Here is a 15037-nt window from a genome sequence, read left to right on the forward strand (position 1 = left end):
CTTATTCCTTCTGGACAGCTTACCAGTGTGGACACAGGAGAGATACTATGAGAAAGCCAAAAAGCAATAACTACATTCACTGCCAGTTCTAGTTTTTGAGGGCCCTCAGGCAAGAGACCTTCAATGGGACCCCATCCTCAGTGGGTCTATTTTCTCACTGTTATTGTCATGAGCTGCTATTGCTCTGGTGCTTTTTAAGATGCAGTGAAGGTTTGAGGCCTACAGAGGCAAGGAAAAGAAAAAGATCAGGCCTAGAAGCCTGGACTACTTTTGTTGGGAGGGGGTATCCTTGAGATAAATAATTTCATTTTCCCAGTTAAGTTTTATTTTCATTTCCCCAGCTAAATTTCATTTCTTCAGGTTTGAAAACTTTTGGTTTTGAGGGAGGAGGGTATATAAAGAGAGCAAGAGAGCCAGTAAGAGAGAGTTGGGGAGACCAGAGCCTGAAGAGGGAGCAGGAAGAAGCAGCCTGGAAAAGTCTAGGTACAGCTAGGTAAAAGAACTTGTGTTTTGCAACTTTTATTTTCTCTTAAGGCCTTTTGCATCACTCAGCTCTATTGTGTAAATACCTTTAGTTGTGATTTGCTTGCTTTAATTTACCAGTAAACTGTTGTGGTTAAACCCTGTGTCTAGAGTGTCAATCGCCCCATGTCTACAGCCTAAACCCCATGTTACTGGAAAGGGGAAGTATAAAAGGAGGAAGGTAAGACTCTTAAGGAGATAAGAGATCCTTAAGGAGTTGCTCAGTGGGTCCATGTCATAAACGGAACTCTGACAGATGCACACACCAAAAAAAGCTCCAGAACCTCCCAAAGTATGGGCAGTCAATGGGAATTCCACTTTAAGCTTACAGCAGAACAGCAATGGTTGACATCACTAGGAGCCCTTTGCCTGAAATCACCCCAACATAAATTGCTTAAAACAGCAAGATCAAAAATATTACCTTGGCTTGTGAATCCTCACATATTTCTGAAAAAATGTAAAACACAAAACAAGACTGTAATGAATCCTGACTTTACTCCTTTGCTTTGTTAAAAACAGGCAGAAAAAGCTTAGTACATGTGGATCAGAATCAAGCTTTACCTTTCTTTTTCAACCACAGATTTACATCCAGCATGATGACTATAAATGCCTCCCAGCTCACAAAGCCTCCCATGGTTTTAATCATCCACTGGCTAGGAGATTTGCTGAGTATTTGCAGTCCCAGAAATATGGCAGCAACTACAAAGAAAGATAGAGAAACTATGGCAAGTAGGTGGCATTTAGATGACTAATCTTTTCATGGTACCACACAAACACACACATACACTACTCCCTGCATGCAGAAGAATAGGGTGTCAGGGACAATGTGAGCTTGATTTTTTTTAACTAGGTGGAGCATTCAAACATGCAGTCCTCTGTCTGAAGTGCTACAGGAAAAGCTTTACCATGGCTTCTCCTGATCAAAATGATCCTGGAATCCTGAATAGAAATTTGGTATGTTTACACTGCATATCTATAATGGTTTATAACACAAACTGTTATAGGTTTCCATAAAGAATCCTGGGAATTCTAGTTTGAAACAATAGTGGGAATTCTTGGCAAGAGATCGTTGCCAACTTCACAGAACTATAATTCTCAGGTTTCCTATAGAAGAAAAAATTACTGTTAGACCAGTGTAAGGGCTTTTCCACAGCAGGCTTTTTATCCCACAATTTACCAGGGCTTCTGCTTTTGGATTCTTTGTGGGATTAAGCTCGGTGCCTTACACAGGCTGACACAGGCTTTTTTTCCAGGACTTCCTTTGTCTGCAAGTTCTACATGTCTCATTATACAGCCACTAGATGGCGCTGATATAACGAACTACACAATTTCACACAGCCATTAAAGCAGATTTACATTTATTACTGCATTATCCATGATCTTTTAAAACCTGGGACAAAGGTCAGAAAGTGTGGGAGATGCCCTGGAGATTGAAGATGTTGTGGAACGGGTCTGCAAACTTCCATGAGTGACCAGTCACGAGCATGCAATAAAAGCCTCATGTAGAAATGCTCTTAGTCTGTAGTATGGGTATGCCCTGTCTAACTTTTGTAAGTATTGCCTAAAGCCCATTAAATTTCTATGTGTTTAGAAGATATTGCCTACTTGTACTTAGGTTTTTCTGGGCGATGCAGAGCTAGAACCCAGCCTGTTTAAAACAAAACAAAAACAAAAACTCTTAGATCTTTATAGCCTGATACTGAACACAGGTAGTTGGAGACAAGTTTCTCTTATGTGTATTAATTGCTGTTGTGTGCCAGGTTTCTACCTACCACTAGAGTTTCTAAGCATGGGTGCGTAGGACCAGGCTGTTAAGATTTCCCAGCAGCCGCCTGATTTTGTTGTTATAGATCATATCCCATACTCTGCCGCAGTCATCACAGTCATGCAAATTTCTAGAGTGCCTTGCTCAATAGGATCTGAGCATTGCACTTTTAAGTCTGAACAGAAATACCCATCCACTTACCTGCCAAAACTTTGATGACTAATGCATTTAGCATGTGAAACCAATTAAAAATAAACCTCCTGTTGGTGCAATGCAAAACAGTGTGTTAGATATCGTTGTTCTCTAAGGTGTACACATTAGCTGGTTGCAGGGGGTAGGGCATTATGCCTAATCTTTCCACCACATGCTCCTCGTGATGGAACAGACATTTGAGAAGATGGTAAGGCTCTGTTCCACTAAGCAGTAGATGGAAGAATCCTCTTTATCTAGCACACCTAGGGCTGCAGTTGGGGGGTGGGGTGGAAGAATGACATAGCAACTACACTGCTATTAGCTTATGGAATAATCATGTTCACGGGTAGGCTGCCACTGCTGGGTACTGGGGAGCAACAGCAGAGGAAGGCTGTGTTATCTTCATCCCCTATGTGTGAACTTCCTAAAGATATTTGGTTGGCCACTCTGGCAAACAAGATGATGGACTAAATGGGCCTTTGGTCTGATCCAGCAGCCTCTTTCTTATGTACACTGATGTATTTCCTTCACATTCCAAACCAATGGATTAGGGTTTTCTCAGGAAAGCAGTCCCTTTTCTAAATGCAACAGGGTTGCAATGGGTAATATTTGGGGGGTTGCCAGCTGGGAAAACCATATTTATTGGCTTTTATCTATTGGACACAACTGCTTGAGAGCCAGTGTGGTGTAGTGGTTAGAGTATTGGACTGGGACTCTAGAGATCCAGGTTCTAGTTGCCACTCAGCCCATGAAGCTCACTGGGTGACTTTGGGCCAGTCACTGGTTCTTAGCCTAATCCTACCTCTCAGGGTTGTAGTGAGGATGAAATGGAGAGGAGGAGGAACATGTAAGCCGCCTTGGGTTCTTTGCAAGGGGAAAAAGGCAGGATATAAATGGAAGAAGAAGAAGAAGAAGAAGAAGAAGAAGAAGAAGAAGAAGAAGAAGAAGAAGAAGAAGGAGAAGAAGAAATAGGAGTCTTAGGTAAGAGGCTGGAGTTACAGCAGCAATTCAGACAACTTTCCTTTTAGGGGTGTGGTCATGGTTTTGCATGATGACTTTTGACAGCCATCTAGAGCAGAAGTCACAGGGACAGTGTACGGAAGATAATATACAAGACACCAACTGGTACCCTTTTCCCAACATACAGATATAAAGAGCTATCTTAGAGGCAGGCAACCTGGTGCCCTCCAGTTGTTTTGGACTACAATTCTCATAATCCCTGACCATTGGCTCTGCTGGCTAGGGCTTGTGGGAACTGAAGTCCAAAATATCTAAAGGGGAACAGATCTGAACAGTACTCATTCACCTTCCACATAGGACATTGTAAAAATCTTGCAGTGGCTCGTGCATGGAACTCCACTGTTATCCCTGTGCATTATAGCTACTGCAGTAAAATGGGCCAAATACAAAGCTGTAGAATCAGGGCCTCAGTGCTGAATATTTTCAGAGGTGCCAAGGCTCAGTTCTATCTGAAAGTCATGCCTTTTGTCCTATCATTTTTGTCTAATCCCAGATATTGCATAAGGGTTGTAGTTAGTCAATGTCTGAGGAAAATGTACTTTGCACAGGCTCAAATACACATTATTATTTACTGCTATTTCATACATCCTAGTAGGGGTGTGCAGGGTTCAGATTTGGAGATACAAAGCATGGTGGCCATTTTGTGAAAATCCGCCATCTTGTGCGACCCCCTCCTACCACTAACACCACAACCCCTCTACTGGCAAAAGTTGGTATCGCAGATGAAACTGAAACTCTGTTCAGCCCCAGAGACATATTTAATGAACAGCCCCTCAGACACCTCCCACTTTATGCAAATGACCCTGGTCTTTGCCCTTTTCCCACTGCTTTGTGCATAGATGAGAGGTGGGGGTGGGTGGGGATAGAGTGGGCGAGGGGTTGGGTTGAAGCCCAGTTCTCTCCCCTGATCCCCCCTGTTATCTATGGGGGGGGGGCTAGGGAGTGAGGAAGAGGGATGGGGACGGGGAGAGGGAAAGGGCGGGAAAGCCCACATGTCTAATGAACTGCTATTCTGAATTGTATTGAACGTAATTCATGTTAGAGGGACCAGATAAAACACATAACAATAATCTTACTAATCTGGATAATTATGAAATTTATGAGAGTCCTAAAATCACTTTCAGGCTGTAATTCTATACACATTTACCAGGAGTAAGTGCCACTGAACTCTATAGGATTGTGCTGCCTATTTTGAATTATCAAATAATAATAATCAGAATCTTCCAGAATTTTTTAAAGCTATCTAAACTGCAGTGTGAAATTCTGAGGAATGGCTTTACACTCTTTACTATAAACTACTTTGGTAATTTAAGAGACAGTTTTAAACCAGTTCATTATACTTGCATAGCAATACAGGTAATGTATCATATATTTGGTTAAAATAACTGAATGTACAGACCGACTATTTTGAAGAGAAGGTCGGAAAAAAGCTATCACTGCCTGAAGGAAAGAGAGGGTCATGACAATGCATCCAGTAATGGCATGAGCTCCTGCACTCTGTGGAAAAGAAAAATGTGCAATATACATTTCTGCTTTGTTAATACAACTGAAGCCACCTCCTTAAAAAAAGTTACTTTAAAACGAATACAGACTGCAACCCTGTTCTTCCTCATAATGCAGTAAACGCCGCAAAGAAATGCAGTAAACTCTGAGATAGCTAAGAGCAGAGACTATAGCACTCACATTTTACTTCCTTAATACTGAAATAACCTTAGTTATTTTCCTTGTAGGAATCTATCATTTTGATGCCATACAACAGGACTGGGGAACCTATAGCCCTCCAGATGCTGTTGAACTACAATGCCCATCATTCCTGACCATTGGCTATGCTGGCTGGGGCTCCTGAGAGCTGGAGTCCAACAATGTTGGGAAGGCCCCAGTTTCTCCAGCCCTGCCATATGTGAAGAAATGAAACACGTTCAATCATATCTATTTTTAACTGTCAGGAGGAGCTTCAGAGCACTAGGGCCAAATATGATTCCTTTGGGACCATCTGAATTCCAGTTGCCAACTCAAGGGGAGGGGTGGCGTTTTGGCCCCCACTCCTTCATCACCTCAAATAACTTACCATTACAATGAATTGTTCACTATGGTCTTAGAAGCTGTATAAATTGAGAACATGTAACTTACACCACTCCATCCTTCTGCTGCCAGGAAGATCAATATGAAGGCAATTACTGTTGCCACTACAGTTAGCAACATCATAAAAAAATGGATCTAAAGAAGAAAAAGATAATTAGTGCTTAAGGGTGCAGTGGGGTCTGGAAGGATGCTGGGAATTGTAGGACTTTTTCCTGTCTAAACATGCATAAGATTACGCCCTACATGAGATTATAGCAATATGAATTGAAGAATTGTTTCTGTTTGGCTGCTATATTACTTCTTTATATGATGACCAATTAACCTATCCTTTATGTTAATAATGCCTCTAAACTCTGTCATATGCTGTTGCTTCATCTTTCAGTTGCCTTGTGACATGCAGGGCTTCTTCAGATGAAGTTTTCATCCTGCTATTGAGATTGGTTAGTCATGGAAGTTTGTGGGTCCTTTAGTTGATGTCGTCAACCTCCAGGGCTCCTCCCGCACTAAATGACCTTTATTCCATTTTTCAAAAGATCGGAGATAGCAAGCAATGAAATTACAGTGCTTGAGTTCCCTTGGTGGAAACAGGAAAACCTGCAATAAGAGGAGTTAGATCACAGCGCCATCTAGTGGCTGCATAATTAAACATATGGAAGAGTCAGATAAGGGGGAAAAGGTGGTGGGAAAGGAAGCACATGTAGAGGGAATTCATCATGATCCTGCATTAAAACAGAACCAGAAAGTCTTGTTTTAAATGCAGGATTTTAGGCTGGTGTAGAAATGCTCGCAGTCTCTCTCAACAGCCTTGGGAATTATTCCTTTTTTAAAGGAATTGATTCACTTTCAGGCAGAAATGTGCAAAACCCTTGGGGGAGGGTTGGGGGAGGGTTGGAGGGACTTGTCAGAGACTGATCTATTTCAATAAGCAATAACCGTATTGAATATACAGAAAACGACACAAAAAGGAAAAGGGCTGACTGGTATGAATTTCTCTTCTTTTCTCAAACAAACCCAGACATCAGAGAAACAGGGAAATACTGCTCCTTTCTCATGCTGCATTCAGCACAGGATGGATACTGGAGCATCATGTTTTGCTACGCAGGGTCAGCCCAAACCATGTTGCTGCCCGTGGTGGTGGACGGTGTCTGCCCATTCCACACACAAAAGTCAATCAGAGTGGCAGGTGAAACCTGTTTTAACACTGGCAACAGGAGAGTTTCCCCCATTACACCTGAGGGCAGCAGACTATCTTAGAGGGCACAGGACAGGCCATGTGGCACATACAGCTCTATGTGCCAACGCTTCGCCACTGATCCCCTCTCCTGAGCATCTGCTGACTCCACCTGTCACTATCTGCCTCACTCTACCTAATGATAGGGCTGGCCCGGCGGCAAGTTGCAATGCAACTGAGGCTACAATCCTATACTTGGAAGGAAATCCCATTGAATTCAAGGGGATTTTCTTCCAAGTAGCCATGTAGAGGATTTTGCTATGAAAGGTAAATTAGACAAGGAGCAACTGTGAAGGGTGAGATTTACAGGCCCTATTTGCTCATACAATTTTAATACTAAATACTATCTCATAATAATGGAAAGATAAGCAACAATTATCTAAATGTTATATTTATATACATAAATGTATATAACATTTATATACGACAAGGCTGCATATTCTCGCCCTGTTTATTTAACTTATATGCAGAGTACATCATGAGAAATGCCGGGTTGGATGAATCACAGGTCGGAATTAAGATTGCCGGGAGAATTATCAACAACCTGAGATACGCAGACGATACCACCCTAATGGCAGAAAGCGAAGAGGATCTAAAGAGCCTCTTGTTGAGGGTGAAAGAGGAGAGTGCAAAAGCTGGTTTGAAACTCAACATTAAAAAAACTAAGAGCATGGCATCTGGCCCCATCACTTCCTGGCATATAGAAGGGGAAGAAATGGAAGCAGTGACAGATTTTATTTTCTTGGGCTCCAAGATCACCACAGACGGTGACTGTAGCCATGACATTAAAAGACGCTTGCTCCTTGGGAGGAAAGCTATGGCAAACCTAGACAGCATAGTAAGAAGCAGAGACATCACCTTGCCGACAAAGGTCCGTCTAATCAAAGCTATGGTTTTCCCAGTAGTAATGTATGGCTGTGAGAGCTGGACTCTAAGGAAGGCTGAGCGATGAAGAATTGATGCTTTTGAACTGTGGTGCTGGAGAAGACTCTTACGAGTCCCCTGGACTGCAAGGAGGTCAAATCAGTCAATCCTAAAGGAAATCAACCCTGAGTGCTCATTGGAAGGACAGATACCGAAGCTGAAGCTCAAATATTTTGGCCACCTAATGCAAAGAGAAAACTATCTGGAAAAGACCCTGATGCTGGGAAAGACTGAAGGCAAAAGGAGAAGGGGACAGCAGAGGATGAGATGGCTAGATAGCATCACTGATGCAATGAATATGGACTTGAGCACGCTCCAGGAGAGAGCGGAGGACAGGAAGGCCTGGCGTGCTTTGGTCCATGGGGTCACAAAGTGTCGGGCACAACTGAACGACTGAACAACAACAAAAGCAACATTTAAAAGTGAGATCTCTTGCAGTGTGATGTTGCGCTGGGAAGTCCCCAGTTCAAATCCAATTTGAGCCATCAGGTACCACTATTTTAGGCTGGCCCTCCATCTACAATAAGGTAATAAAAAAACAGTGACCTGCATTATACTGTTGTATGTGAAGTCCTTTGAACACTTGCAATATGGCATCTGCATGCTAAGTATTATTGTTTTGGCAACTTGTGAATGCATAAGGATAGATAGGGTGTTTTTTAATAGCTGCATTGAACTCTTACTAATAAATGTCATGTTTGCACATTTCCGTGAACAGAAGCGGGTAAACGCCACCAGTTTATGCTTTCTGTAATTCCAAAGCTAGAATGTTGTTTCAGCAACTGAAACTAGTCTAGCAAAACACTTATCTGTAACTTATTCATAGAGGCCTATATAAAAGAGGCAGTCCTCTCTGCCCAATCATGCATCTGTAAACGGGCATACCTGAAACCAATTATCTTTACCACGAAGTGATTTTTTGATGGACTTCTTCAAGTACCTGGCAAATATCATTCCTACACTGCCTGTGGTCATCCAAGAGATCAGCATGAGGGCTCCTGACAAAAGCAAACAATAGGCACGAGGGACAATGTAAAAAATGACCTCTTAAAAATACAGTATTTCCAACAAAGCTGCCTGAATTTAATATATATCCCATGATGCGACTCAAAACACATGGGCATATACATTAGTTTTTAAAGTCAAAGGAATGTAACAAGGATAGGTAAGTGTAGGGATGATGGAGAAATCTTCAAAGGTTGATTCTATGAATCCAACCTGTTGCTTCCCTAGCAAACTGGCTATTTCTGAGTCACGCAGATTTGCAGACCAGTATTTTGCTTGGGGGGGGGGGGAGAAAATGCACACTTGCACAAGTACACATTAGCACAAGTGTGCATTTGCAAACAAATTAAATTCTCCTACAAAGTATCTGATTCCATCAACGAGCAGACAACGGAATTAAAGACTCCTGACAATCTGTGAAACACAGAAGGAATAGATTTAACAAAATTTGTACATCCATAGGTAGGTGTGTCTACTCCTCAGAGTAAAAGTACATTTGGCAAAACTCCAGAATCTGTTCTGGAACAAGTACTATTTCATGGTAAACTGATGTGGATTTTTGCAGACCCTTAGGGTGTACATACCCAGGTTTATAAGGCAATGATTAAAGTGGCTCCTAATCATTCTGCAAGAAATTTGGTCTTTGAGTGAATTTAGCAAGAATGAGCCTCATTACATGTGCAAAATATGTAATCCATTATGCTTAAAAGCACATCCGAAAACCTATAATCTTCTTGTCAGTAGCTCAATTGTTGTCACTGCATGTTTTTTAATTTTATTTTAATGAGAACACTGTGTAATAGAACTAGCAGCAACATCTGTGAGTGACTGAACCCTGCAGAGGAGATAGTACCTGGGAAGGTGGGTGGGTAAGGTATGCAGGTACAGGTTGCAGTACCTGTAGTCCCAAGCCAGAGATGGATGGCAGGGCTTGGCTGACAGGTAAGGAACAGAAAGGAGCATGCAGTTTTTCGTGTGGTGTCAGAACCTGGGCACTGGAGGCAAAACAAACGCTAACCAACAGTGTCTAGATGAGAGACATATAACCAGGAACAAACTGGTTTGTACAGAATTGTGCTGGTTTTCTGTTTGATGCACTTATGATTGTTACCAGCATTTTATTCCACTATTCAGCTTAAAAGGCTCCCAGAGCAGCTTGGATCAGATCAATAACAAGTTGGTCCCATAGGCTTACAATCGAAAAGACACAATGTTAGAGAAAAAAGGGATTGAGAGGGAAGAGGAGAACAAGCAAGCTCAGGCACCAGGTCTTCAAATTACAAAGATAAAGTGAAATTATAGTCTCCAACATGTTTTCCTTTGAAGATACTGCAAGGAATCTTAACAAACAAAGGAAACTAAACCCCTTAGTGCCTGCAAGGTATCCAAAGGTGTGAGATCAATGTAATTTGTCAAGGATAGTCCTTGAAGGAAGGAACAGAAGGATATCTTTCCCACCCACTCTGCACAATTTGGGCTCACTTAAACATGTGCAAAATCCATTCACAAGACCAAGACCTACTGGGAGCCTCTCTCATAAAGGTACTGCAAAAGTGGGCCCAAAATCTACATGAGCCTTTTACTCCAGGGCAGCTACAAGTTGAGGTCCCTTGGGACAGATGACATAGTCACCACTTTGCAGCCATCCGTGGTTTTCTTCTAGAAACTGTAGATTTCCGGGGTGGCGTTTTACTGCTATTTTGGGGGTTTGCTGTGGGTTTCCCTGTGGTTGCAGGCCGTCTGTCCCTTCCCCGAACCAACTTCGCATTTGACGGTGGGCATGCTGTAGGTGTGTGTAGTGCTTGTGTCGCTCTGTGATGCCCCTTTATTCCCCCCGTCCCTTCGCAGCTGCACAGTTAAAGAGGCACAGAGAGGCGTTTTCAGTTATTTAATCACCATTTCGCACATTTTTGCAGCTTCATATCTTCGCAATGGTTGCTTTTGGACTCAGTGCCCAAGGGCTGGGGGTGGGGGTCTTGGGGGAGGACCACCTTTGCTCCAGCCACAATTTCAGAGTGATGGGTAGGCACATACCGCTCACACTTGTGAGTGTGAACCATCGCGAGAGACTCGGACTGGGGAACTGACAACCAGATGGCGTGGAAATGAAGGAGCACAGAACAACCAATTTTCAACTAACGAGGGAGAGAAAGACAACAGAACCCCTAAAATACAAAACAGCCAATGAAGTGTTGCACCCCCATGCTCACAGGACTGCACAGCTGCTCATTTAAGTTTAATGGGGCGGGGAAGGACACAGCAAGTCTGTTTGGGAAGGGTGCAGTAAATTGTGAATCTATCGCAGGGGATGCTAATTTGAAGCTGCATTGCTGCGCAGTTGCAAGAGGGTGGGGAGTGAAAGTGGTGCCATGTAGATGGGGCCCTAGTGTGGAAAGAAGCAGTGGCATGAATCCACTGCCAGACAGTGACTTACCGTGAGCCTTAATAATCAAAGGTGTAGAACTGGTGCCACCTTGTGTTTCAAAGCCTGAAATGTTCACCTTCTGATCAGTAATAAAAGGTCTGATGGGATGCTTCAGTATCTGCCCTTCAAATATTTTTTTTTTAGGAACAAGAAGAACAAGCAATTATCACAGTGCCTTCCCACTATCACAGGTGAAGCTACTGTGATAACACACAGTAACACACATCTAGACAAACAACCACACTATATATCTGTAGCAAAAGAAGACAGGGCTCCTATACCTTAACTAATTGTGTCGAAGAGGGAATTTCAGCAGATCTATCTTGTCATGAAAAGGTCCTGTCCTTTCTTGCATCTGGTTACCCTAACAATATTCTAAACCAGGGATCCTCAATCTTTTTGGGTCAATGGGCACATTTGAAATTTTAAGAGATTCTTGTGGGCACTCTCACAAAATGGCTGCCATAGGGGCTGTCCATTCATAAAATGTCTACAATTTGGCCAGTCACAAAACACGCATTTCCCAGAAGGTAAGCTGATTAGACTAAAAGAAAAGTAACCTACCCAAGAACCTACAAATACGGCAGAGTTGGGGTCCGACCTCCAAAACAACAAAACCACTTTTTTGCACCCAAAGATGGAGAACATCATTTCAGTTTGCAGCATGCCAGCCTCCCTGTTAATTTTTATTTTTAATTATAATATCAACAAATCTTTACATAGACTACGGCGAAAATAAGGGCAACGCAAATAGCGTTGCCCTTATTTTCGCCGTAGTCTACGTAATCTTTACGTAGACTACAGCGACCAAATAAGGAACATGAATGGCGGCTCCCTATGGGGGCTGCCATTAGCTGTACGCGCTTTTTTTTTTTAAAGTCACCCGTGATAGGCTACGTGACGATTTACGTAGCCTATCACGGCTGACTTTGCAAATCTAGCCATGATAGGCTACGTTAATCGTCACGTAGCCTAACACGGGGGCGGTTTTTTTTTTTTAACTTTTCTTGGAATGGTGGCAGCGGCAGCCGGTCGAAAGACCAGCTGCCGCCCCTGCCCCTGTCGAAGCCCTGCCGAACCGCCGCTGCGACCTGCCACCGGGAGCGACATTCGGGAAAGGTAAGTCCCATCCCGGGGGGGGGGGGGCGGGGGGGCGGAGAATTTCTCCCCGAAATTACTTTGGGGGGCCGAATACGTTGGCAGTCGGCCCCTTGAAGTTTCGGGGAGAAATTCTCCCCCATCCCTACCCGCCACCCCAGTACGCCACCACTCCACTGTGTTGCTGATAAAGAAAAAATAGAGGGAAAAGTAATGGTTTATCAATGGGTTTCGGCAGCAAACCACCACAGAGGTTTAGAGCAGACAAATTTAGCTTGAGAACAAGCTAAATTTGTCCATTTTAAGCCTCTGTAGAGGCTCCATAGCAAATATAGCTTGTTTTCAAGCTAAATTTGTCTGCTCTAAACCTCCGTAATGGTCTCCCCCCCCCCATTATAGCAAACAGCTATTCCCCTGCCCCTTTTACAGTGGGTGGTGTGGCAGCGGGAGTGCAGCCCGCAACACATTCAGGAGGGTAAAACTGGCCCGCAGACTGCTTGAAGATCCCCACCCCTGTTCTAAATGTTTGCGGAGATTACTGGAAAAAATTAGAGTCTCTTTGCCATTCCAAATAAAGACGTTTGTTACAGTTAAGGCTTTTCAGCTGCTTCTTAGATTTCAACTACAGCATTGTGTATGAAGTTTCTCTTGTAAATGCTGCCTCTTCTGCCCAGCTTCTAAATAGAACTCACCAGCTGATGATGGTCCAAAAGTAAAAAATATATAGAAAAGACTGTCAGCATCTCTTGACTGAGTTGATATGGCATTTCTTAAAACGAAAGAACATTTGATGATTCCATCATTAAAGGATGTTGCTAGAATATCTACTTCACCCTAAAAACACAGCTATTTTATCACTGATATTTTGACAGTGACCGTTATACATAAATTTATAAATAAAAATAGCAATTACTATGATAATACTCAATTACAATTATTTGAGGCTATTAAAGTATCTCTGCATTTTCAACAAATCATGGATTAAATGATGCACATTTCCCATTTAACATAATGTTCTATGGGAATGTGTTTGGAATTATTTGATTCCAACAATGAAAATCTACAAGGGTTTTTATTTCTTTTACAGAAAAGATCTGCGAAATAATAGATTTTTTGCCAATTCTGTTTTGAAATACCCTAAGTCATTGCACTATTTGCACTTAATGTAAATCCATAGCTTCTAGACAGGAAGGGGTCACATCACGTTTAACCTCTGTGTAACACCTATCATGCTTTAAAAATATAGTAGCAGAAGAAGACATTTTTAGTACCAGAGGTTTAGGGCTGGGAGTAGTTCGACCCATTGAGAAGGCACGTTGAACAGCTATGTCACCTGTGGCATTCCTACCACAAATATAGATATCATCATTCCCCTGGAAAAAAGATATATAAATAAAAACATCACCATGATCCAGTCTCCAGCAATTATTATTCAGAATTAGTTCAGCTTATACTGGTTTATTCTCTGATGGCTAGCATACGGGTAATCAGCCAGCTTTAATCCTTAGCAGTTGCAGTCTAGTTAAGGCTTCATCCAGATGTACATAGCTTTAGGGATAAGCCTGCTGTAAAAATGCACCCACCAGGTTTGGGGCATGTGCATAGTGCTCAGGGAAATCCCATTCTTCCTGTTTGTGCACAGCTGCTGTGACTGCAATGCTGATTGGCTGGCCCTTGTGACAATCAAAAAGCCACTTCTACACTCTTCAGGTTTCTCAGGGCATTTTATTTTTCAAACTTTGGCAACCATTTAATCAGATGAACCTGTGAAGTGCTTCAAAATACCTTTAAATGAGCAGAAAGCCCATCTGATGTCTGAGAGGAGGAGAAAAGAAGATAAGGAAATCAGTGTAGGCTTCAGAACAAGTACATGGATGAGTAATTTCTAGACCAAAGTTGTGGGGAAACCAAACTCACTCCACAACAAAACCCCCAAACTTTGCTCCATGAGTGACACACATACTTGCTCCAAGTCCTATGCTGATTTCTTGTTTATACATTTGATTGTAGACATCCTAACAAACACAAAACTAGGGACCTAACTACCCTTAGGGTGCAATCCCATGGGTAGCATTCTGGGTACTGGTAAGCCCCAAACTTGGAGCCTTAGGAGTATCCTATGCAAAGAGGGAGGTGCCTTGTGCATGCTGTGCTACATTTTAGCTAGACGGATGATTTTGCCTGTCTAGTGGAGGCTTCAGGGAGGGGGAGGGAAGGAGGATGGGGCGGCAACAGGAAAAGGCATAAGCCAGCTGCCCCAGTCTCCTCCCCTCCCCACACCCAGGAACACCTTCCTTTCCCCTTTCTCCGTGCTGTGTTTACCAAGCGCGGAGAGCCAGCTGGCGTGGCTCTCTCTGCGCCACCTACGAGGGGGAGCGGAAGGGGGCAGGGAGTGTGGTTTCCTGGCTCCAAACCCGGAACCCTGACTTTAAGTGTGGAGCCAGGAAACTGAACAATCCTATGTCCCCCAGATGCTGTCTAGGGGACCTAGGATTGCTCCCTTAATGACCTAAACCAGGTGTGGGCAACTTGTCTTTCAGATGTTTTGGCCTATAACTCCCATCAGCCTTAGCCAGCATAGCCAATAGGGATGGATGGATGCTGGGAGCTGTAGGCCAAAACATCTGGATGGCTACAAGTTACTAAACGGTTTAGGACCAGGATAGCTGAAGGAATGCCTCCTGTCACATGAGCTTTCACATCTGTATCCCACCAGCAGCAGAACAGGCCCTTCTCTGTAGCAGCACCCAGGCTCTGGGACTCCTTACCCCAG

The 15037-nt window shown here is 43.1% G+C and overlaps 1 protein-coding gene across 3 annotated transcripts in view; it reads right to left on the reverse strand.

The window, feature by feature from the left end:
* The window catches only part of LOC146347907 (ferric reductase 1-like), a 41390-nt gene that overhangs the window by 498 nt on the left and 25855 nt on the right, over positions 1-15037 (reverse strand). The window contains exons 7-16 of one of the 3 annotated variants that reach the window (XM_084851790.1): positions 14050-14079; positions 13536-13637; positions 12957-13098; positions 11176-11289; positions 8622-8734; positions 5630-5716; positions 4899-4996; positions 2489-2547; positions 1084-1221; positions 944-969 (exon numbers count right to left, since the gene is read on the reverse strand). In XM_084851790.1, coding sequence (XP_084707916.1) covers positions 944-969; positions 1084-1221; positions 2489-2547; positions 4899-4996; positions 5630-5716; positions 8622-8734; positions 11176-11289; positions 12957-13098; positions 13536-13637; positions 14050-14079 — 909 coding nt within the window. The remainder of the gene's footprint in view (positions 1-943; positions 970-1083; positions 1222-2488; positions 2548-4898; positions 4997-5629; positions 5717-8621; positions 8735-11175; positions 11290-12956; positions 13099-13535; positions 13638-14049; positions 14080-15037) is intronic. The other 2 variants (XM_084851791.1, XM_084851792.1) reach the window with 2 other exon arrangements.

The sequence above is a fragment of the Heloderma suspectum genome, chromosome 4 (genome assembly GCF_057233095.1).
Source record: "Heloderma suspectum isolate Gila_16-S chromosome 4, 16-S_ref, whole genome shotgun sequence".
Classification (NCBI taxonomy): domain Eukaryota; kingdom Metazoa; phylum Chordata; class Lepidosauria; order Squamata; family Helodermatidae; genus Heloderma; species Heloderma suspectum.